The 25,345-nt window shown below is 41.6% G+C and overlaps 1 protein-coding gene across 5 annotated transcripts in view; it reads left to right on the top strand.

Moving 5' to 3' along the window:
* The window catches only part of bcas3 (BCAS3 microtubule associated cell migration factor), a 318,499-nt gene that overhangs the window by 105,288 nt on the left and 187,866 nt on the right, over positions 1–25,345 (top strand). For all 5 annotated transcript variants that reach the window (XM_035154599.2, XM_035154598.2, XM_035154597.2 and 2 more), the window contains 3 exons: positions 5,314–5,414; positions 12,012–12,208; positions 12,472–12,569. In XM_035154599.2, the coding sequence (XP_035010490.1) occupies positions 5,314–5,414; positions 12,012–12,208; positions 12,472–12,569 (396 nt within the window). The remainder of the gene's footprint in view (positions 1–5,313; positions 5,415–12,011; positions 12,209–12,471; positions 12,570–25,345) is intronic.

The following is a 25,345-nucleotide window of genomic DNA, read 5'->3' as shown; positions in this document are numbered from 1 at the left end:
TTACAGCACAGCCATACGCCGCTTGTCCAGCCGCCTCTTGCTGAGCATAAAGATCAAGCTGCTGCAGAGGAAACTGAAAAGACACAGTTCTTTCTTGCAGAACAAATAGTGCTATCTAGGTCCAATTTACATTGCTGATACAGCTATCATGACATAGAACAAAAAAGAAAAAGAAAAACTCTTTACTGAGACAGAGAACACAAATACTCAAAGACTGGAGGAATGGGGGAAAGGAGTGTCTCTATCCCTTTCAGTTAATCATCTAACAAACACAGTATGTCTCTAAAAACACGGTGCTAGGCAGAGAGGTGGCGGTGCTTGATTGACAGGCCATGGTCTCCGGTCTCGTGGCTCTATATTGGATGACCCAGGCTGATTAAAAATGCAGTATGCAGGGGAAGGAATAGGAAGGGGAGAGGAAGGGCCAGGGTCAGGCCAGACCGGAGCCTCCAGGACGGGATGATAAAAGGCAGTGGTGGCGCCACTTCATGGTCACTATCTCCACCTGTCCATCTGCTGCAGCTACTGGCAGCACTCAGCCCTGCAGAGGATGGCAATGCACAGCACTGCCTTTGAGAGATAAGGTGGAAAGAGACACACATTATACAGTGTACTCGCAAATAGAGGGGATGCTGTAGTATGATATGGCTGTAAAGAAGACGTCTCAAGGTTTTAACGTTTGTAGACTCCTCTGATTCTGCAGGTGTAGGTCACACTGTTCCTGCCTTGAGTATCCAAAAATGCCCATTTGTCTGTTAATTAGTTTGAATGGATTCAAAATGGTCAAAGCTGGGTCATAGAAAGTCTTCTCCAATCCCTATCATAACAGTCTACACTTAGATATATGTGAGGTTTTCACACCCCTCATTAGCTACTTTTTTGATATTATTTTTATATGATATTTACCTGGCTGTCCACGGTATATTTTCCAACACCTCTTCCCCTCACCGCAAAGATGCTCTGAAAAAAACAAACCAGTGAATAATTTACCACCTGCATTTCTGGCTGGCTCCTTTGAGCCTGGCGATGATGGCAACCAAAGTGGCTATGCTTTTTGGCCGTAGCCCTCCCCTCCCCTTCCTACCTGTCATATAATGTGCTAATTGTGGAGACTGACTGACTGGCTGACTCCGCTGCTCTCTTGGGACCCAGAGGCCCATGACAGGCTAGCCACAGTTGCCTCGTCAATAGATCTAATTGCTCCGAGAGAGGGGCCAGAGTGAAGGCTTTGGAGCATCAGGCGTTTGGTAAAGAGAAACCATGGCGCCATGACTGGGTCAGTAATCAAAGAGAGGCAGAGAAAGGATGGGGTAAGTGTAGTGCTGGGTGAATGAAAGAACTGTCAGTCAAATACACCTTGAATGATACATAATGACTAAGCTATTCCAGTCTGTCAGTATGCCAGCACCTATCTGCCAGAGTACTACTCAAAAGAGGAAAGCGAGAAGAGAGGAAAGTGAGAAGAGGAGAAAGTGAGAAGAGAAGCAGGTGGTGCAGTCGAGGGCGAGCTGATTAAGTACAGCAGGTAAAAGTAGAGAGGGGAGAAATACAAGCTTAACAAAAATGTATCTTTAAAAAATACAAATGAAAGAGATAAAGTGGACAGAAAAGTGAACAGAGCAGGCAGACAAGACGGCTATCCTCTGTCCGCCGTGCAGCCAACTCTCCAGATCTATCAGATTGTTGGGCCCTTATCTGTCCTGGAGATTGGCCTGTCCGGCCCCAGGCCCCAGGCCCTGGGAGGTTGGGCCACATCAGCCTTTGTTCTTGTTCTGACTCCTTGCTTCGCTGCTCTGGCTAACAGGCCACTGGCTACAGACCTTCAGCACCGCCAAACACCAGTCTCTCCACAGTCAATAAAGACTGTGACATAGACGACTCTGTTCTCAGCCGTGTGGAGCAGATTGTTTTTTCTGCTTATGTGAGTGTGCAAATACATAATCATCAGGGTGGTTATTAAAAAAAAGCAAGTTGGAGCTCATTCATTCAGTTCATTTATATTATCAGTTGGCTGTAAATCATATTTTATGAATTATTTCCATACCTTTTTAAATAACCATCATGAGCGTGTTGCTCTGCAGATGTATCATTTAACTGCAATTTTATATTATTCATGATTTCATACTTTAACCATTCAGATACGTTCAGGCACATATATTTTATGAATAACAATTGTTACAGTAACTATATATTTACTGTTTACTGGCTGTAAATAGTGACTCATTGTCTTAGAGACCACATTGCAGTTTTGAAAAGGGATACAGCCAACAATTATTCATTTTAATTGTTTTGCTATCCACTTTTATTATCTTCCAATTATCTTTTTTAATTAACAGATTAATCATTTGGTCAATAAAAAAAGTATTGAAACCAAAGGGACCAAATTTCAAATACCTTTTTTTAATATGACTTCAGGTCAAAACCTAAACATATGTATTCCACCATCACATCAGATACAGAAAAGCAGCAAATCCTCACAATACTCCACAGAAATGTGGAACATGGGTCTGAAAGCCTGGCTCAGTTGTGTATTTGGAGATCGTATGTAGAGATTCACCATTTTCCTTTGGCATTCTCATACTGGGTTACTTCCGAAGTAGTCCAAGCATGTATTATCAGAACCACAAAGGCATTAGTGCATGATAACTGTGGTCAGAACATTCAGTACATTCTTCCAAATTCTCTAAATATCTGAGCAGTCTCAAATGTAATGGAATAAGGTACCACTTTCTAACCCACAGTTCACTGAACTGGTGCAGATTATTTTCCATTCCTCATTGATAGTTTATAAGTTATGATTTTGTAGATTCACTGATGTTTCTTTAAGCCTATCACTTGAAAAAAACAGTTATTTCAACTGGGCCATGCATTCAGACTCCTCTTGAGTGAGTTGCAATAAGTTTGCACTTAAAAAAATTGGTCTCTGTGAAATTGCATTGACGTTCTGCCTCTTAAGAGCCAATAATGAGCGTTGTAAAAGCAGAAGTCGGAGTGGCTGGCTAGCCGGACACTAAAATGAGTAGATATGACTGTAGCTGCTGGGGTCAGTCTGGCTGCTGACATGCACACTAACACACACACTATCACACACACTATCACACAGACACAGAGTGTTGTGTCTTTGCTTGACCCATGGGGATGACCACTAGCTCCCCACACTGGAGCCTGGCCACAGCTCTGGCCATTGAAAGCTCCCCCACTGGAAACCTGAGCTAGCCAGTCCACCAACTGCTTCAGAACATCAATAATTAATTAGGGAACAGCTATTGGCCCCAAGGGTCAGAGAGCAAAGAGAGCTGGAGAGAGAGTAGGAGGTGCGGGGCAAGGGGAGGGTGTTTGTTTAATAAGTAACACAGGATAGGCTTTGTTTTTCCTCTCTTCCATTTGAAAATGAGAGAAGCCCTCGACCAACTCTCTCTGCTCTTCTCTCTTTAGCCCCTTTTACACAGCCTGTTCAAGGTGGGAATGTTACACCTTTATTCCACCTTGCCGTGGTCTGTAACAGGTAAAAACAACGAATGGGAGGGGCTTGTTGTGCCACCTACTTGCTGGCAGCGGAGGTCATCACAGAGCAAAATAAAAGTCTGTGTTAAAGGGAGGGCCGGCATGGCGGGACAGAACTCCCTGGACCATGGAAGCTGTTGTTACATGTCAAACCTCTTTTTCCGGAACATGCTATCCAAACTCACACACGTGGGGCAGCTTTATACCGGCTTATTTAAACCAGAACTTGGAGAGGCGGCGTAATGAGGATCTCTATAGAGGCTTGAGACTAGTCTAGCCCAAGCTCACTTTAATTCTCCATGCCAACTATGGGCCATTAAAGGGTCAGGTCATTTTTATAATGTTGTGAGGACCAAAAAACACGTCCAACCTTTATATTGGGATGGATGAAGACATTTTCTGGATATTGAAACCTGACGACATACCTGCAGTCGAAACGATTCAGTATTTAGCAAAGATGCAGGTTGGGAGCTATTTTTAGAATGTATATTTACCTGAAAAATAACTATTGAGATCAAGTTTGGGTTTGGAAGGGTTTCTCTCCCTTATATCAGCTCATCCCATGTCGTGGTCTTTTGTAGGTTTCTCCTGTTTGTGCAGTAGCATCTTATTTCATGACGCTAACACATTTACATACTGCGACTCCTGGTTGTAACGTGTTCTTCTTTCGTCGTTGGTTAATGGGAGTTTCCAAACAGCTTATATGTGCATTACTGACACCTCCTGGCAAAAGTAACCTGTTATTTGCTACCAGGCACATAAAGGTGGTGGGGTTAGACGGACATATATTATGAGGCAATAGTCTATTAGATTTATTTATAATTCAATCCATATTTGAACATTTGAAAATCATCCCTTTTATGTGTTGCTGTTTCTGTAGGTGGTTCCTTTTGTCTTTGTCGGTTCAGTCTGTTTGTCTACCCGGTCCTTCCAAGCAAAGCTTTTTTTATTCACTTTACTGTAATGAAGAAGCAGGTGTAAGTAATGTGTTCCATAGTTCAATGGTGTGCGTGTGTGCGTGCGTGTGTGTGTGAGACAACTACCTCCACCAAGGGTGTATGAACACCTGCCGTGTGTGTGTGTAAAGACAGGAGCACCTCCTGTGCTCCAGATGTGGACTTGACAACTTTATTAGCCATTCCTGTCTCCAACCAACCCCATCCCCGAGGTGGGAGACAGAGAAAGGACTGATTCTACACATTAGGCCTCATTCTCCTCGCCTGCTTATTCAAGCTTGCGAGAGACCCATCTGTCTCTCTCTCTCTCTCTCTCTCTCTCTCTCTCTCTCTCTCTCTCTCTCTCTCTCTCTCTACTTCACTGTACACTTTGCTTTTCGCACTCACTGGCTTGCACCCATATGCCCATGTGAGAAAACAACATGGGATTTTGTTCTGTCCTTTGACCTTTTTTCCTTTTTTACTCATCAGCTTTTGACCTTACGTGAGCAAACTCACTCTGAACACTAGTTCTCGTCCAGGCTACTGTATTACAGCATAAAATAAATTCAGCCTGCATGTGTTGACATTGGCTGTCAAAGATTATGCCAGTGAACACTTTATAAACACTTTAAAATAGCTAATAGTCATATGTGATTCACTGTTTTTCAGTAATTACTCAGTCAGCTTTAACCTACTGCTATCACTCCCTGATGGCTCTGTCAGTGTCATATTTTATAATGCTGGAGCCTTTACACTTTTTTTATGATATCGGACAATACAAAATATTATTATTTGTCATATTCTATATATCAATACCTTATTTGGTTGTGCCATCATATAACTGTGTGTTTGTGTATGTGTCTTGTCTTAGCGATTCCTCTGGGGAGCCCAGGCCCAATCACACGTCACGAGTCATCAGACAGTCTGGCATCGGACCACAGTGGCCAGGAGGATGAGGAGTGGCTCTCTCAGGTATGACCTTCACCTTAACCAACATTACAGTTACATTCACTTAGTCCGTCCCAAGCAAACAGGTGAGTGGCATTATCTGTCAATCAGTGAAACCACAGCTACTTCTGCAAAGTGCTGTCCCAGTACATCTCCAGACTTTCAGTATGGCTGTATGATGGAAATCTATTGTTTTAATATGTATTATTAATTTCTATACAATCTAAAATCCAATGGTGGCATAACGGGGGCTAATCAAGTTTTTCAGGAATTCATTTAGAGGAAACATTTAGATTTAATTAATCAGTCAATGTCTTTGAACAAAGTCTGTTCATTTTGTTCTATTAACAAATGTTCATAGAAATATTATTTCAAAAACTATAAAGATCTTTTGAGGACAAAACTGGATATTTAATGTGACAATCTGTTCCCATCCTACTTTATAACAAAGTTGGAAATACAAAGCCAAATAAAAATATCCAGTAACTAAGTAAAGTGAGGATGCTTTTAAAATAATGCCACGAATAGTCTGTCTGTCAATCCATCCCTCCCTCCCTCCCTCCATCGTCCTATTGTTCTATCAACTTTATACAAAATGTATAATGTTGTGACCACCCTTTGCCTTCAGCACCTATACACACTTCTTCATGGTTTCGTGGGAACTCTGCCGGTGACTTGTTCCAGACTTGCCTGGGAACTTGCCACAATGTTCTTTGTCTTCTTCCTGGTTCTTCTTGTCTCTGATGATACTTCTTCATGACTCTGGCTGTATGTTGGGGCTCATCATCCGGCTTTAGAATGAATTTGGGACTGATCAGACACCTCTGTGTTTGTTAGCAGTGAAACATGTTTTAGAAAATCCTCACCCCCCTCTTCAGGCCCCCTCTTAATCCTCTTTGTTATGATTGTTTCCAGCCACAACAGGTAGCTTGTTTCTGCCAGAAAGAAAATCTGCTAGAACAAATGGCAAAGTTACCTCATGGCACCAGTTAAGAGTTAAGCAGCTAAAAAAGAGCTAAAAGGAAAGTGAATATTGTTGCATTAGATTTTTTTTTCAGTTGAATGAAAATGTGACAGCAAACAAAAGCTTATGTTCCCTTGTGTTTTGGCCTGATTTGAACAATTTGTCCAATTTCCAACTTCAAGTGTTTTTCCGGGGACACACTACCATCCCATCCCAAGTAAGAAGGATGTCCTTTGACTTAAAATTGAGTATCAGAAAATGATTCAATCCTCAACTCATACAGAATCTTTTCTTTTTGTATTTTCACAGACAGTCATTGGATGTCTTTTTTTGTTTCACATATACTTAATATTTTTGTAGCTTCGTGGCTTCTTCCTAATTAAAAGATGCCATCCAAAATTGTGCAGGACTTGGCGAGGGCATATCAGAAAAACCCAGCACACACAATCTTTCAGCTTTGTTAACCCTCAGAGCACTCATCCTCGGTGCCGACAGGTAACCTACAGTACTACATTTTTACCATCAATAATTCCACTGCATGCATAATTGATTGGTTAAAATTCACCCCACTTAGCTTGCAGAGGCTGTGGTTCTTATCTGCCATGATAGTTTGCCAGGAGCAAAACCGTCCATTGCACTAACCTGGATTTTTGGTGACTTCCTGTCAGAACAGTGGTGTTGATGCATTTTCCAGTGCTTGGAGATGCAATATTGGATCTTTGTCACACAGTAGCACACACCCGAGATGTTGTGGAAGGTACTTTTCCTATTTTATATAAAAGGACCCAGCCAAAATAAACCAAGAGCTCCACAATAAAGTATAAATTTAAGTTTGTTTTCGTCCCAGTCTCTCCAACAGATTTGGAAATACTATGGGAGGTATCAAGCACAATGGGATGAGAGATACTAAATACATACTGTACAAGCTTGGTTGAATCGAATGCCAAGTACTGCCTTGTGGATTATGGTACATCACATCATATCAGTTACTTTGTGGCACAGTGGCAACAAAGCACCCCCTTTGCAAATGTCCCTGCTAAATACAGTTTCGACTTCTCAGCTGTCAGCTTGCTTACAACTTGCCTGCATAGCATGGTCAGAATGTGGTCTCGTGGAAGCTGCTTGTTAGGTCCCTAATCTTGCCAAAAAGAGTTAACTTTATTCAAGCAACTCCCTGAAATTCGCTGCATTACTGCGTCCCAGTAAACTAAGAGCATTTCTTCAAATTTCTTCTTGATATTTCTTTTCTTCACCATGAGACATGTCAGAAGTAACAACTTGGTGCATCTTGCCTTCACCCTGAATGTGACCCGGGCTGGCAAAGGGGGGGAAAGGGGCCGTCCTGAAGAACATGTTAGTCTACTCTTCGATATTATTTTGTTGTTGTTTTTTTATTGGTGTATTTATGACTTATATGGCTGTAGCTCCATTCATTCTAGCTGTAAATTGTTCTAGGGTTAGGGTTGTGTCCTAAATTCAGAAGAGACATCAGCCATTGCATATGAATGATTATATAGGGAAATTCCATGTTGGAGCTACAGCATTTTTTTTTACTGTTGTAACTGCAAATGAAAGATGACATTTGGAAGCTGACAGAGTCCGTGATGAGAGATGATTCAAAACCAATAGAATATATTCTCACCCAGTACATCTGGGTAGAGACATTTATTTTGCCAGAATTAATCCACCCCAGTAGTTTGTATAAATGAGCCCACAAGGCCAGAGTTAGGTTTACTGTTTCATGAGGTGAGGTTTTCTCGGGGTGAGGTAAAGTCTAGGTATAAAATTGAGGTGAAAAGTTCTTCCAGTCAGTAAAACAATCCCCCTCACTTCTACAATGGTCACGATCTCTTTGCCATGCCTGATGAGCAGTAAGAGGTCTGCATGCAGAGTTTCAGGAACAAGGTACAGTTTCAAACCAAACCACTCATCTGGACATCTGTTTCTCATTGGACATTATGCCAATGGGTGCAGGGTACTGTGAGCACACATTGAGGATCTAAGGTGCAGGTACAGGAAAATGAATAGCAAGGTAAATAAAATGATGTTCATACATCATTAAACCATCTCACACCCTCCTCATTACATATATCAGAGAGACCATTACAGATTATTTTGTGACTCCATTAGAAGTGGGAACAGCAACATTATGGGGAAATTAGTCCTTGGATGTGTCTATTTAAAGTTGGTTTAGAGTTGGTGTCTGAGTGAGTAGCTTTTTTTACATTGTGCCATTTTGGCAAAAACGAAAGATGTTGTAGGGCCCACTTTGGATTTGGGGCATTTAGCCGACAAACTGTGTATACTAGGTGAGGAGAGGCCATTTTTTTCTATAGCCCGCACTAAAACTGATGCATTGGGTTCTAAGCAGACTGAATAATACCTTTATGTTTTAGTATGGTATTAGGGACAACTAGTAATTGTTCTGGTCTACCACAATCTATAATAACTGGGAACAAGTACAAACAATTTGGCCTATATACTTAGTTAGACAACTTATTTTACAGTCTCTTTAAGGCATACTGAGGCCTTTGTACTTACTGTACCTCTCTGATAAACCCAATGTGAATACATGTACATTTTATTAAACCTCCACATGGGCAACAGTCATGGCTGGAGGAAATTACATTTTCAGTTTGCCCATCCATCTGTCCTGTTCTATTGGACATAATATCACAGGAACATCTTGAGTGAAATCATTTTAAAGATATGTGCTGGTCAAAGGTCAGGATCACTGTGACGAATATGCAAATTATGTAGTAATGCCATTTTAGGCTCAGATGCACAGTGACACTGTAGTGTTGTGCAAATGCTTTTTTCTTATTGTATAGATCTCTTCTTCCGGGCTGAAGATGTAATCATGTAATCTTACCATCATATGAGCCTGGACAAACATTGTGTATATATACGTAACCTGCAATTTGTCCAGTTGGTTGGTCGGTTGACATACCACCACAAGGCAGTTATTCCAGTTCCGTGTGGTAAAGCTTCCTGCATGTGTACAGTTTGGCCCAAAGAAAGACCGGATCACTGTTGCCTTGATGTTGACAAGCTAGGTGCTTAAGGCAATAAACAACTGTTTTTGGTGATTGGTCTGCACAGGCTAGTTACCATCGAGGAGATGCTAATGCAATCTCGGCTGTAAAAGCAAATCAGTGGCAAAATGTCACTGGCTCTTGTTGATGAGACAGGATGGGGTGGCGGATTGGGGGTTGACACTGGACTGTAACATCTGGACCTTCCCTCCCGCAGCAGAGAGCACCCTGGCAGCTGTTCAGCTCTGCGGCTGGGCGTGACATCGATGGTGTTAACTGGCAAAACGCACACACACACACACACACACACACACACACACACACACACACACACACACACACACACACACACACACACACACACACACACACACACACACACACACGAGTGACAATCCCTTCCTCCTTCTGTGGCCTAATTTAAACAGCTGTGACAGACAACATACAGTGGATTTAGAAAGTATTCAGACCCCATTACTTATTGCACACTTTATTGTGTTGTAGATTTTTTCTTGTTTTTTAATTACCCTTTTGCCCATTAGTCTAGTGAGTATCCCATAAAAACCTAGTGAATTATATTTCTCTATGTTCTAAAAGTGAAAATCTATAAGTGAAATTACATTATTACATTACTTGAGTACTTTGTTAAATTTCCTTTTTGCTTTGCACCTCGATTTGGGCAGTCGGTTCTTCGCTGTCCCCACTGAAGTTCAATGGCATTTAAATATACAGGCCGTCATATGCTTTTCTCTTTAACTCAAAGTGGCCTCAGTGTTCTCACTGTACCACAAAGGCCTCGGTGCTTCTGAGACAGTCATAACTCAAGTGTACCCCCCCCGCAGAGGACTTCTTATGCTCTGTTAACAGCACATGACCAAGGACACCACACAGTAGGAAGAGTCCTGGTGGATCCAAACTTCTTCCATTCTTCCGTTTCACAGACTTACACCCTTACCTAGCTCTATGACTCACTCTGATTCGTAATAAATTTGGAACTCCTTCTAAAAAACGTTTGTTGTTGGTGCGCAGAAATGGCAATTGTATTCATTTCAAATTAAATGTACAAAAAAATGTGATAAAAGCTATAGAGCTATAGGGTCTGAATTATTTTTGAAAACACAAACAAACATGTATATGCGTATATATTTGTTTATAAACTCAGACACACAGAACAATTAGGAGAATGTGAGCTTTCACTCTTTTCTTAGATGTTGGCACCTGGCAGCCCGAGTGTAGTGAGGCTGTGCGCTGAGAGCTTGGCTGAGGTGAGAGACGAACGTGTACGGAGTAAAGATAATGAAATGTGAATAGTGAGACACCGAGAGACGTGTTAAGTGCTGCAGGGAGTTGAACAGTCACAGTTAGCGTGGGAGTGCAGCGAAAAGTATGAGTCCAAAGCAGAGGATGGTTAGCCAGCAAATTCAAGGCAAAGTGGAGATGAAGACCAGAGGAGGCAGTAGTCCAATGTTTATGTCACCCACTCCGTAGCCCTCTCCTATCCTACTTTCAGCCAACATTAGTGCCACTCAGCTCAAGCGCCCATGGACCGCCTGCCATGCCAGCACTATCTTATTTCCCCAGTAGGCCTCACCTCATCCTTGCTGCCATACTGTTGCTAGTGTCACACTTCTATTAACCCTCTGGGATGGCATCCCACCATGCCGCCAGCAGTCCCAAGACGCACAAGTCCTTGACGAGATCTGACATCATTGTCAGACTTCGAGTGGTGCAAGAGCAGATCAAGCTTTTAGTTGGATGTCATGTAAATGAGTTCATCTGAGTACTGCGTGGTGTGTGGCCGCCACGACTCTGTCCTTGACGTAATGTTCAGGAATTACGAGAGGAACTTGAGAATTTTTGAAGATCACATGATCACATTTTTTGTGTGCATCTTTTGTCTCTTTCTTTTTCTCTGTTCTCACAACGCTTTTCTAAATGTTGGTCTTTCTTTTGGTTGGTTTGTCAGTTGGACCTTGACAGAAAATTAATCTTAGTAACTTTTGCTTGGTATTTTTTTAGTTTTTTAACAGATATTAGTTAAATTCCTATCAAATTTGCTAAAGCTATTAATGGTATACAGAAAAAAAATGTCCCCCATGGCCACCATTAAATTTGTATTTTGAACAGAAATGCCTCAGCAGTTTTTGAATGATTCAAATACCTGCTAGTGGAAATTCCATCAATCTCAATTGTACTTTGATTAGGGCTAATTATCATGGTGGCATACCTTACTAATACAATTAACAAGGTAAAGATTACCTATTAGGCATCAGCATATTGACATTGTCACTGTGATAATGTTAGTGTGATGACGTTAGTATTTAGTTTATAGAGTTTTAATGATCAAAGAACATGGAGCAAGTGCATTTTGGACGTGTCCAAATTAACTTTTGCGAGTTTAAAAAAGGTCTCAGCTCCTGGTACAGGGCTCACATGGGTGCTACTTAATCTCTTTGTTAATCATGGGTGGGTCTTGAGTATAACATGCAATGAACCAATCAGAAAGGGCCCTTAGTTTTGTTTATTTTAACGTGCCGGTATCAAGAGTTTCTTGAAAACTTTGGACAGTTTTTTTAATAAATGGTTGACTTTCCTCACAAACATATACCTTTGTGTTTTCAGGTAGAGATAGTGACCCATACTGGGCCCCACCGGCGCCTGTGGATGGGCCCCCAGTTTCAGTTTAAGACCATTCACCCTTCAGGCCAGACCACAGTCATCTCCTCCTCATCCTCAGTGCTTCAGTCCCAGGGCCCCACAGATGTCCCACAACCTCTTTTGGACTTTGACACCGACGACCTAGACCTACACAGCCTCAGGTACTTGTGATCATGCTTTCAGGAGTGAATGTCAGGGCTTAGAATTACATTAGTCTAAATGCTGATGTAGAAATGCTGTTTGTTAAAAATCATCAAACACAGGCATCACCACAATTATCCCTCTGTAACGCCTGGTACAGTTGTGGCAGAATTTCAGTAGACATTCTTATGGGTCACATCCGAAGGAAGGAAAAGTCTTTATTTTTGTATATGTCCTTGTGTTATAATTGTGGTTGTCGTAATGGACATACACATGTGTGCAGGATCCAGCCGGTACGTTCTGAGCCAGTTAGCATGCCCTGCTCATCAAGGTTGGTGGCTGATCGTCGTGGACAGTCTAACATCATGGATGCAGGATCAGGTAGGACAATGGTTTACTCTACTCTTTGAGACTACCTCCTCTTTGCTCTGTAAACCAAGTGTGATTATTTTATTTCCTCATTTTCCAACCTCTTTCATTTAATAGTTAACTCTACTCCATCAACTTCACCGTTTTAACATTCAACATGTTAAGTTGTCAGTTCCATTGTGTTTCATTTTATTCCATCGTATCCCAACAATCATACTAGTCGGTTGTGGTGCTGTGTATGTGAACCGTGTTTAAGTGATGTTCACACATTCACACTCAACAATATGAATTCTCACAGAAAGTTGAAATAAATGTTTCAATACCAGAGAATTTTACGTTCAGATGTTTGTCAAGTCTTAGACACAAGCAGGTTTCACACTTTGCAGTTTTGTCCTGTTTCCGTGTGACTTTTTCACTTCCTGTATTGTCCTTTCTCAGTCATGGTATTTGATAGTTAATCTCTCAGGGTTACAATACAGTATAGAGTAATCACTACAGTTTTACACTCTTACGTGCTAGAGTGGCTTTTACCTCCAAAATTGGAAGGGCTAAAGCTAACGTGAGAAAGGGATGCAAGTCTGGATTTAAAGCAGTTGTACATTTTAAAGGCTGCAATTTTCTTTTTCCTTCATTGATTTGTATCAAAATCAAATATGCAAAACGACATAGTGATTGTGGAACCTGGAGGTTCCTGTCTTGCTGAAGGTTAAGGGCAGAGGATGTTGCACCTTGTAAAGCCCAATGAGGCAAATTATTATTTGTGAATATGGGCTAGACAAATAATATTTGAATGATTGATTGACTGATCTAAGTGTGTTCAAAAATCTTTGCATTCCCGCTGTTATAATTGTATCACTGACCATTGCTAGAATGTAAATCTTCATTTGGAAAATTATATATATACAGTATATATGTATTGTCTGTATATATTAGAATGGGGCTGCTTTTTCTGTCCTATAACACATAATGTAAAACATCCACAAACTTTTACTGTCTTGTTCAACTTACTTCATAGAGAAAGATTCAGATAATCATGTTGTACTCTAACCACTATGGACCGTCTGCTGTAGTGAAACAAAAACTATGGTTAAGAGATTTTCCTTTGCTATTGTCTAACACCAACACAATCCCATACAAGTGGATTATAAGCAGTGAGATTACACATCTATCCCAAGGTGTCCGTGTCTCCTCTGTGAAGTAGCACAGACGGACTCTGCTCAGTAAATCCAGTTAGCTCACCTGTTGTCTTCTCGCTGCCTGTATGCTTTTGTAGTTTGTTTCAGCTGTTTTGCTGCCACCCCAATTCTCAGTAGATTGAATATTAATTTAGTCATACATCAATTTCCGTTGAAAAAATAGATGGACAGCAGATATGTCTGTAACAAAACAGTTATAATTGTTATTTGCACTGTGCTCTGTTAGTGAAGCAAAACATGGTGTTTTGGTTTCATGTTGAGCGATGGGGGTGTTTGGCTCTCATGTATGTGGAAATAGGTCTTGTAGGTGTGTGTGTGTGTGTGTGTGTGTGTGCGCTGGGTGCCTGATCAGGGTGAGGGAATCGTCACCCTTTGCGTGACATTATATCCCCTTGTCTTTTGTGTGATAAGAGATAGAGCAGTATCTGTGGTATTATCTGCTGTGTCTTGTGACTCACACTGACAGACAGCCACTCCCAACTGTTTCCCTCAGGTGTCAAGAAATATTTAGAGCTTGTGTCAAAACAGGTGTGCCACAAATTGTTGTATGTCTGATAGTGTCTTTTTCATCCCACACAACTGTAAACAGATAAACCTGGATATAGTCTGACCTTTGTTTTCTTTACACATTTTTGTCAGTCAACGAGACACATTTCTGTCATTCGTATTCACTTATTTATATATGTGTCACGTAATTTACTCAATGCATTTGGTTAGACGTTTTGTTCAAAAATAAGTTGGTGGTTGTTCTTCTTTTCCAGTTTCTAGTTTGCATTTCAGAATCTGGATCTGAAGTGTGCCACTTGAATAATTGCAATAATAAAACAGACTTTTTCCTATGTTTTTTCATGATCAGAAAATTAACAATTAAAATTATTTAAAATAGTATTTAAATGTTCATTTATCCATAAACAATCTTAAATAAAAGGCGATTTGTACCAGTAATTAATTTGATTTCCATTCTGCCTGTAAATGATGAATAATTACAAGTTGAAATAAAATAAAATAATAATAATATTAGACGCAAATGTTAAATGAGGTAACAAACCATCGACAAGATGGGATGCAACAGGTGGACACATGCAGGTAGTACAGGAAATACATTTTTAAAAATAACTTAAAAAATGGATAATAGTTTATTAATGTTGAATCCATGTATATCATCACAACAAAACAAACACTATGGAAACACTGTTTTCATTGCTTTTGTCTAATTCATGTAATGTTAAACAAAACTTGCAACATGAAAAAAAAAGCCTGCAGTGTCTCTCTTGACATTTCCACACTCAAATGATTATATTCTTCCTTGTGCCTTTTTCCCCAGCTTCATTTGTTCATATTTACAGCCTCATTTTGGCTTGTTTAGTTGAATCCTAGTAATGACGTCTATGCTCTCTACCATTAATGTTTGGTTGGAGAAGCTCTGCTGAATCATAAAGATACAGAACAGTTGTGTTTAGACCACTGGGATAAAGTCTCTTTCATCTTCACCTATTACAGCAATTACAGCACCTCGTGTGTCTAGGCCTTCGACCTTTACTTTCTTTCTCCTGCTTCTCGGTCTGTCTTCCTCTGTCTGCCAAGTATCATATTTGTGTTTCCTCTGTCTCCAGCCAATGTCCTCTGTGTTTTCTGTTTCTTCACTAACTGGCTCAGAGCAGAGAGAGACAGGAGGACAGAGTGATGGAGGTGATGCTTATCTCTCTCTTGTGTGTGTGTGTGTGTGGTGTGTGTGTGTGTGTGTGTGTGTGTGTACGCTCTCAAAGGGAGGGTTCAGTGTTGTGTCCTGCCACTGCCATGGCGCCGCCTCTTATCACACACATCACCTTTGTCTCACCCTCCTTCTGAAGAACAAGCCTGTGTGTGGCAGAACTTACCAATAAGAGTTTTAAAGAATGATAGCAAGATTTGTTGGGATCAAAGGTGCAGACAAATGACACATTTCTGAGCCTGATGCAGCTTCAGATCTCACAGACCTGTTTTTCAGCTTGAAGCCAGCAGATTGTATTTTTTGGACCAGTAAATTCAAAGTTTAGTGATTCCTCTATTAAATAAATGGGTTTGCAGTTTTCACATCAGTGTGTGGAACAGTCCGAATCGTGTCATGATATCTTATGATCCTGTCATCCCAGTTGTAAATTCTTGCATAAAATAATGCAGTTTCAATATTCTTCAAACGTGTTATATGTTCACACATTAATGTGCATCAGTGTAACTTCATTAAATGTGAATTGTTGTTTCATTGATGTCAATAGTTTTAACACATGACATGTTTCCAAACCACACATTGATAATTCATAGTTATTTATGGCATGTGAAGTGATGTATATCACGTCTAAGAAACAAGTCCGATGTTTCATATGTGTTGAATGCACACCTGCTTTCACCTATTATTCTGTTCCATGCACTGTAGACACACTCCCATCACTAAACCCAGTTTGATAGTGTACTGACATCTACATGTCAGTAAGACTTGTCATAGATTCACAGCCTTTGAGCGACTCATGTTTTCCAGCCATTTCTATAAGGATGAAAGCGTCCTCAGGCCCAGCGAGGCCATAAAGCTGCAGTTCTCCCCACAGTGACTCACTTACAGTCAGCCAGTCTCCCCAGTGTCTGCTCCATCTTATCTCAGCCCATACACTCCGCTTATCTGTGCCTTCCCTGAGGTGATGGGACACCGTCTGCATGACACACACACACACGCACACACACACGCACGCACACACACACACAATCCACATTCACAACCATCGCGTTTCCTCTCAGTCACAATTAAAACTACATACATCTTTAGTACTCTACAATGTAATAATTGCGATACATAATCATGATATCACTGGAAAACAGAACGCACACACACACACACTGTATGTTGTAGTGCTTCCAGTCGTCCTTTCTTGACTCAGCATTATTGTCTGTATAAGAAGCCTACCTCCAACACTGTTGTCTCACTTTCCACCATCTGCAATACACAAGATCAATATAATGCTGTTATCGATACCCCCTCCCCACCTTGCTGTGGGTTAGTTGTGTATGTGTGTGTGTGTATGTGTGTGTATATGTTTGTGTAGCGACAGCAGCTTCAATCCCAGACTACACTGTGGTATTTCGTGGCCCAGGAGGTCATATCAGAAAGAAAGGAAAGGAGACAGACCTGAAAGAGAGATAACATTGCAGGACTGAAGGAAATAATCTTACCTGTGTGTTTGTGTGTGCACTGATGTAGTTGTGTTTTGACTCTGCAAAGAAAGCCACCCTGCTCCCAAACAGGAAACAACAACCTCTGCAGTGTCAGCCAGCTTGTTGTTGTCGTCTTAACCCTGAGAGAGTGTGTGTGTGTATACACATGTCCCTGTCTTTGTTGCCACATCTTTGCCTCGCTGTTTGTCTCCATCTGTATGCGTGTGTGATTTATCAGCGGCGGTGATTCTGTGATAGCGTGTTAGCTGGCGGCAGAGCAGAGCAGGCTTGACGAAAGAGAGCTGGCTTATCACAAAACACTGGAGACACTTTACAGAGTCTAACATCTCAAATTGTACAATTTGTCAGGGTCTCTGAAAGTGTTTGACCACTGTCGGAATCATTTATCATGAGACTTTAATTTCAATTCTTTATTTCCCAACAATTAGTCAAACCCTGATGTGAGTGCTTTTCTCTGGTTGCTTTTTATGTGTTTGGGTGTGTGTGTGTTCATTCTGTATGTTTGAGCTTGAGACTTCAGTCTTGTGTGTCGGTCTATAAACAGCATCCTATAAAGCAGGGAGTTAATCAGTGTGGGATCAGCAGCTATCAGCCATTAGCCACATCCACCTCACATTATCACAGCTCAGTTACCTCCCCTGCCACTGTGTGTGTGTGTGTGTGTGTGTGTGTGTGTGTGTGTGTGTGTGTGTGTGTGTGTGTGTGTGTGTGTGTGTGTGTGTGTGTGTGTGTGTGTGTGTGTGTGTGTGTGTGTGTGTGTGTGTGTGTGTGTGTGTGTGTGTGTGTGTGTGTCGCGTGCGTCATAGAATCACCAAGTCTCTGGAGTTTTGCTGGAGGACCTAACAACAAGTTAGTTGTTTTGGTCATGGTGGTGAAGAAAGCTGTCCAACAAGATGCTCCAACATCTAAAGAACATGTTGATTCAAAGTTCTGTTTGGCCTGGAGCCCAATGCAATCCTTTTAATATCAGATCTCTACCTAATTATTGATAAAATATTTGTGCATCTCTATAGGTAGTATTTCTGATACACCTTGTTTTTTCATGAGCTACTTGATTAAAATACCGAAGGTCTCGGTCAATCACCATGTTTCTAAACTTGATTAATCATCCTGATGCGAAGAGAGGAGTCACTTTGCCGTCTTTGTTTGAGCTACAGAAAGTCTCCACTCACAGTTGTACATTGTAGCTGCTACCTGAATCTTTGCTAACATGGAATAGAGAGGAGAAATGAGAGATCTGAGTCTAGTGACTTCATGTCCTCGGCCATGTCTAAACTGTGAAACTGCACTGCATTGCCCAAATGCCTGAATATATATATACTTTCATATGCACAGACTCAAATTTGTACTTGATGTGTTGTGAAATGCTGCACTGTCGAGTCTGGCTGTGATTAAAAAGGCAGCGCTGAAGTGGATACAGAAAGGATCGACTCTTGAGTATGTGGTATGGATGGAGACGTAGCACCATGGCTAACAATTGAATGTGTGGGCAGCAGAAATGTTTTCTTATAGTAACCAGGGTGGCATCATCTGTTGTCACTAAAGGAATCTTCCCCACCGCCTTTTCTTTCCATTCTCCAATTTATTCCTGTCCTTCTAAGTCGTTGGATCAGCCCGGGACATCTCCTGTCCAGTTGGGTTGAGATCTGCTGACTGTGAAGGCCAATGGCATGTGATTCACATACGTTTCATCAAACCCTTTGTGGAGTCCTGACGCCCTGCATGTGTGGATTAGTTATTGTTCTACATTAGTCTCTTCATCAGGTTGGACTTTGACTGATGCTATAGTGTCCACAAGAGCTGATGGTGTTTTGACACTTTCAATTTGCCGAAAGGGACCAACATCCATTCACATTCACCGCCCATTTCAACATGAAAATTAAATCTTGTCATTAAAGTGAATGTCAGTCTTTCAATCACTTCTGACAGAACCAAACCTTTTAACTATTATCAATCAAATACAAATACAATACATCAGTGGACTAACATATGAGGACATACTTTTAGTGGCTTCATGTGTCCTCACTAATGTTTTGACTGTCTCACACTGAACCGTAGGTGTGCATGTTTGCCCAGGGTTAAAAGTTTAGCGTAGAATTAAGGTGGAAATAAAAAGTGATTGGGAAAAAATGCAGTAAATAAAAGTTGCATCACCATTTTTGTTTTAACTCAATGAGGAATGTAATGTATTTTCCCTAATTCCATTTAGCCACTCCCATGTACTGATTTATTTTTCTACCATTTCGAAATGAATAGAAAACCAAGGGCTACCTTGAATTTTAACATACTTGATTGGTAGTTAATGAACTAAAACCTGCACAATCACTAGAATGTTAAATCCATTCTTAATGCGAAGGCGCGTATGCATGAACGCACCTGTTAGCATCAGCAACAGAGTGTCCCCTTGTTCCAGTGACCCCCCCACCACCACCCCCCCACCATCATCAGCACCACACAGAGGCGAGAAGGGGCTTTCCCCTGTGTTATAGTTCTCACAGAGGCTGGACAAGGAAGAAAGAGGAGGCTGTGAACGACTGAATAAAAAGATGAAGACCGAGAGGTTTTCACCCCGCCCCACCAACAAACTCACACACACACTTAGCCTGCCATCTTTCCCTCCCTCTTCTCTCCTCCCCCTCATACCTGAGCATGCATTTAAAAAGACTGGGCACCTGTGCTGTGGTATTCTGTCTCTCTTTCTTTCTAATACACACATACCACAGTAACTTATACCCCACAATTACCTCCCCGTCTCATAAAGAGCCCTTGTATTTTTGTGCTATAGTGGTCACACTGACAACAGTGATTGTGCTGGCCAGAAAGATGCCCGGCCATCCGATCTCTTCCTTAAAGACAAATACCCTCATTTCCCGTGACCCCCTCTCCCCACCTTTCCATTCCTCCTCTCCTGATGCTATTTTCATCAATAGGCACCTTTGTCACCTTGCTGCCACTCTGCCCCTCCACCCATCCTGTCCATTGCCTCAGGGTGTGTTTGGTGACCCGTTGGCTGGTGACAGGACATAACAGCAGATCTCTGTAGTCACCGTTGCTCCTTTTTTCTTTTTGTCATCACCACCGATCAGGCACTCGGAACCAGTGAGCGGTTATCAGGAAGAAAAAAGAGGGAGGAAAGTGATCTGAAGCAGGAAGTAGAGTTGGTAGAGATGAGTGACACATTTAAAAAAAGGCTTGCCTGAAATATTCCAGGAATATTATATATATATATATATAAATGTCGTAAGTAGCTCAAGTAGCCAAATACTACAGGAATTAACTGATAATATTTCATTCTTGACAGAAGTTTCAGTGGAAATGTGTTTAAAGTAAAGTGCTGCTTCTTACACACAAGACAACCCTTACCACTGTCCCCCACCTAGAACACACGCACACACACACACACCTATACACACTCATGAGAAGATTGTAGTCACTTGAGATAAAAGGTTGAATAACATCTCAAATATTACAGACTGTGGAGAGATGGCAGGAAATGAGAAAGAGATTCAACAGTGAACCCTGTCTCTTGAAATGTGTGTTTCCTTACAACTTAACTGAAACAGATGCAGGTAGAGAATCAATAACTCTTAGTAATCATATCAGCATTTCTTTCTTTGTGACGGGTGTAAATAAGGGTTTTCTTCATGAAGGGTAAAATACTGTAAATACTCACTAAACTTGACGTCAGAACACATTGAAACCTGCCCATCAATTATAAATATTTGTCCCTTTGTTATATTCATGTCAGTCACATTAATTGAGTTATTCACCACTGGGGGAAACCATGGTCTAAAGCCCATAGAAAGAGGCCTTGCGTGTCAAACTCATCTTAAGCATTTCTTCCTCATTTTTCCTTGCATGCATTTTTTTCCATTTTATACTTTTAAGACCTCTGGGTGTGCGTGTGCGTGTGTGTGCGTGCATGTGCGTGTGTGTGCGTGTGTGCGTGTGTGTGTGTGTGTGTGTAAGGCTTTGGGGACTACAGGGAATGGTTTAGCCACATGTAGGGATTTATGGCAAGTGTGCGTGTGACTGAGAGAGATCAGGGTGTGACATGGATTGATATGGGTGAGTGCAGATCAGGTTTTTGTGCTGCTGGTATTTCTCTCTCTCTCTCTGTGTGTCTCTTTGTGTGTTTATCTGTGTGTTTTTGCTCTGGTGCACTTATAAACTGTGAGAGATGGAATGTCCCCCAGCATTAGTGTTATACAGCAAGTGCATGTGTGCCTGTGCATCCCTGTGTGTGCGTGGGCATGTGTGTGCATGTGCGTGCGTGCGTGTGTGCACAGTGCCAGAGGGCAGTGAAGACTGAGCAGCTGCTCTTTATAGTGACTGAATGGACACCAATGTGTCGGGCATCTGTCACGCGTTCACCCTACTGCCTACCCTCTGTAGTGTGTGTCTGTGTGCGCGCGTGTGTGTTTGCAAAAGTGAGAGAAGCTGTGTTGGTGTGTGTAATCATGTCGTTCTGTTTCCCAGTGATATCATGATTATGTATCGTAATTATTACATTGTAGAGGACTAAAGATGTATGTATTTTTAATTGTGACTGAGATCAAACGTGGTGGTGTGTGTGTGTGTGTGTGTGTGTGTGTGTGTGTGTGTGTGTGTGTGTGTGTGTGTGTGTGTGTGTGTGTGTGTGTGTGTGTGTGTGTGTGTGTGTGTGTGTGTGTGTGTGTGTGTGTGTGTGAAACATCAACATCATCTTCTACTTCATCAGCTGGTAGACACACGCGCACACACATGCATACACACACTTGCATGTTACAGAGCAGTGGTGTGTCCCAGTGTGAGGGGTGAGGAAGGGTTGCTGTTGGTGCCACCCTTTCATTCCCATGACCTCAATCTGTGGCAGGCGTCCTGCCAGGCCAGCCATCCCTCTGTCTGCTAGGCCGGCCACGACTCCCAAGATGTGAAGGGGAAGTAATAGAACAGCTGTACACTGACCTCAAACACACTCCGATTTTAAGCAAGCGCTAACTCATTGGAATAATATTCAAAGTTTGAACACACAGACAACCATATGCACATGCAGGTGAAAGCAGACACTTTAAACTAGAAAAAATACCCAAACATATCCTTCTCTGTGCATTTTGTTTCTCCTTGTGCCAAATTATATCCAAAGCCTCACTAGTGCCTGCGTACGATCTGATCCAACTTCCGTACACACACCTACAATTTACACTATAGAGGTGTTACACGTGTGTGGTGTGCAGGCAGTGGTCAATTCAGATAGATGTGGTGTTCCCATGAATTGACTGGACACGTACCTGTACATGTAATCTCATGCTAACATATTTCACATCAACACACTACATCATTCAGGTTGATGGAGATCTAGGCTAGTGTATGTGTACGTATTGTTACTAGAGAACATGTTGTGTATGGTGCACAGCCGGAAATGGCTACACACCAGCACACCTGACCTAAAATTTACTTTACAGCAGTGATGCACAGGTCGACCCATAACCTTCGGGCAGGTCTGGTTCAGGTAAACTGACTAGAACATGTAACAGATGGAGCAGTTTAGATCAAAGAGTGTTAAAGGAACCAAGGACCAACATGCATGTCCACCTCAAGTTCACTTTGGGAATTGATGGAAGGAGAATACATTCAAATTAAAAGTTAAAATTAAAATATCAGTGCAATTTCTGCATCAGTCACTATAGATGTTGGGTTCCACTGGCTGCAGTTGTGCTAACATTAGCTTCTTTCTGTCTCTTCAACATGGCACTGTTATCCAAAAGCAGATGTTTCACTTCTTCTTTAGAGGTGGCCTTGTTGTTCTTGTTAATGCTGCTTCTCAGGACTCTGTGGGTGTCACTCTCTTCTTCGACCTGCACCTATATCATTCTTTTGAGTTACAGGAGTGCAGTGACCTTGTGTTGTTCCCAGCACAGCTTTGTCCACCATTAGCTGTAGTCGGCCATAATTGAAAACACCCACGTGCATGAGCTTTATGTTAGTGATGGAATGCAGTGAATTAGCATCTTTGTGCCATTCGAACAGACACCGCTCAGTGCTTTGGTCGCTATGTCTCTTAACAGTTTGAGGTCTGGAACATTGGAGCAAGTCCATCCCCCCCTTTTTTTGTCTTTATTCTTTAACTCCATCTCGCTCTCCATTCACCCGAAACCAGGGACACGTAACACATCGTCATCAGGAGTGACACGTCTTTCTCTCTTTTCATCCTCCCTGTGTTAAGTCTTCCATCTGTTCCTCTTTCTTTTTCCTTCCTTCCAACTCTCTCCCTCTACACTTTCCTCGTTCCTCTCTCTCTGACACTAACCCTCTCTGACAGTGTCTCCGTTCTGTCGCGCTCTAATCCACCTCTGAGAGGTGTTAAAGCGCTTACTCTCTCTCACACACACACACACACACACACACACACACACACACACACACACACACACACACAACATTGCTCTGGATCCCGTAAGGTATCGATCTGCCATCCTCCTCACTCTAATGGGATTTTTACACCTAAGCATCAGAAACGCCTAATGCATCACATCACAGAAGCCCCAGACTTACATGCACACACACACACACACACACACACACACACACTGTCGTACACAGAGATAATTACTGCAAGCGGCTGAGCCTCGCTGGCAAGTGTGGTAAAAAATGAATGGAGGATAGAAGAGGAGAATGCACTCAACAGCGTATGCATGACTCCCTCAGCATCTGACTCATGTCGCAGATGCTCAGACTATCTCTTCATCACACACACGCTCCATTTCTCTTAGTGTGACTGCAAAAGGATGAATCTTTTCATACAGCTTTTGAAAGACTGACAAACTCTTAACGTTTTTTTTTTTTTCGGAACTTCTGATTCTTAGCATTTTTTTAAATTTGGCCGTTTTCTTGCACCTAAAACTACATTTTAAGACAATTACTGTTTCATCACTGCGTTATATATTTTACCTTACAGAGCAGGGGTTGTTGTAGACATCTCCGGTATCCATATATGTTCCTACAATATTTTTTTATACAAAAATAAAAGTACAACAAAAGTACTAAATACTACCAATACTCAGAATCCAACCATGTGGAACACCTTGACTCCTCACGATCAAAGTGGCACATTACACCTTTAAACACTCTCCCAGTGTTTAACATCACTCACATTACAAACATGTAAGGAGCCCCACATTGTGTAGTTACACATCTACATGAAGGATCAGAATACATTATGTATACTGTAAACCTTACAAACTACCCTGCATTAAATTATTTAAATAATCAAACCTAAAACTGAGGAAAATAAGGTCATCTACAAAATATATCTAAACACAAATAAATCTCATCTTACACTATAAAGTTGCCTCACAAGCTTCTTATACTGATGTTCTTTAGAATGGGGATGAACATTCTCACTGGTGATTTTCACAATCAAATCCAAACTGGAGTGATCTTTATCAAAATAGTTTATGTCTATGTTAAAAGCACATCATATAATAATGTCACACAAAACAAGGTTGTCTATACAAAGATATGGCATCAAGTCAGGTGTATGATTCTTCATTCAAACTGACCTCAGCTCTAATTTGAGTAAGTTTATGTGAACATGAAGTGGTAGCTGAGACCTGGCCCTTACAGTATAAGTGGTATTCGTTGTTTTATTTCAAATCAAATATGCTGACGCTTAGAGCCTGAAGAACAAAGAGTGTGGAACTGTCCAAATACAGGGCTGCACTGTATAATGACAGTATTGGACTTTTGTTTAAGTCCTGTGTCAGCTTTAATCATGGACACATACAGGATATGTAGCAGTATGACTAATTATATATTGAAGCCTGTGAGCTGCAGTTTCTGAAGCAACAACTGGACTCTTCTGCTGTGGTTTATGGTTGAAGGGTAACATTAAGAACTGGTACTAGTTTATTTTTCTTAGCAGTAAAAATATTTAATTTGAAGCCCTTAATGGCTGCTCAAACGATTTAATATCATCCATTTCATCTGGAAAACAAAGACCCACTGTCTTTTTTCTTTCTCTTCATTGCCTCTTTCCTTTCTTTTGTTTTTCTTGGTGTCACCTCAGGGCTGACCAGGTGGAGGCCTACTGCAGGCTCATTTCCTCAGCAGGTGTGTGTGTGTGTTTGTGTGTTGAGCGCACATTTACGTAGATGCTATCTGTTCACCTGCTCTCGTCTAGCCACAGAAGCAGCCATTGTGTATTGATGCTAGCCAGTGAAAGGCCAACCCCCTCCAGGTGACAACAGGTGTGTGTGTGTGTGTGTGTGTGTGTGTGTGTGTGTGTGTGTGTGTGTGTGTGTGTGTGTGTGTGTGTGTGTGTGTGTGTGTGTGTGTGTGTGTGTGTGTGTGTGTGTGTGTGTGTGAGGATAATATCAAGGAGGATATTGTTTATGCAAGGGTGAGGGC

The sequence above is a fragment of the Hippoglossus stenolepis genome, chromosome 4, assembly GCF_022539355.2.
Source record: "Hippoglossus stenolepis isolate QCI-W04-F060 chromosome 4, HSTE1.2, whole genome shotgun sequence".
Taxonomy (NCBI): domain Eukaryota; kingdom Metazoa; phylum Chordata; class Actinopteri; order Pleuronectiformes; family Pleuronectidae; genus Hippoglossus; species Hippoglossus stenolepis.
Note: the sequence above shows the minus strand (reverse complement) of the source record. Positions and strands in the feature narration are given on the sequence as shown.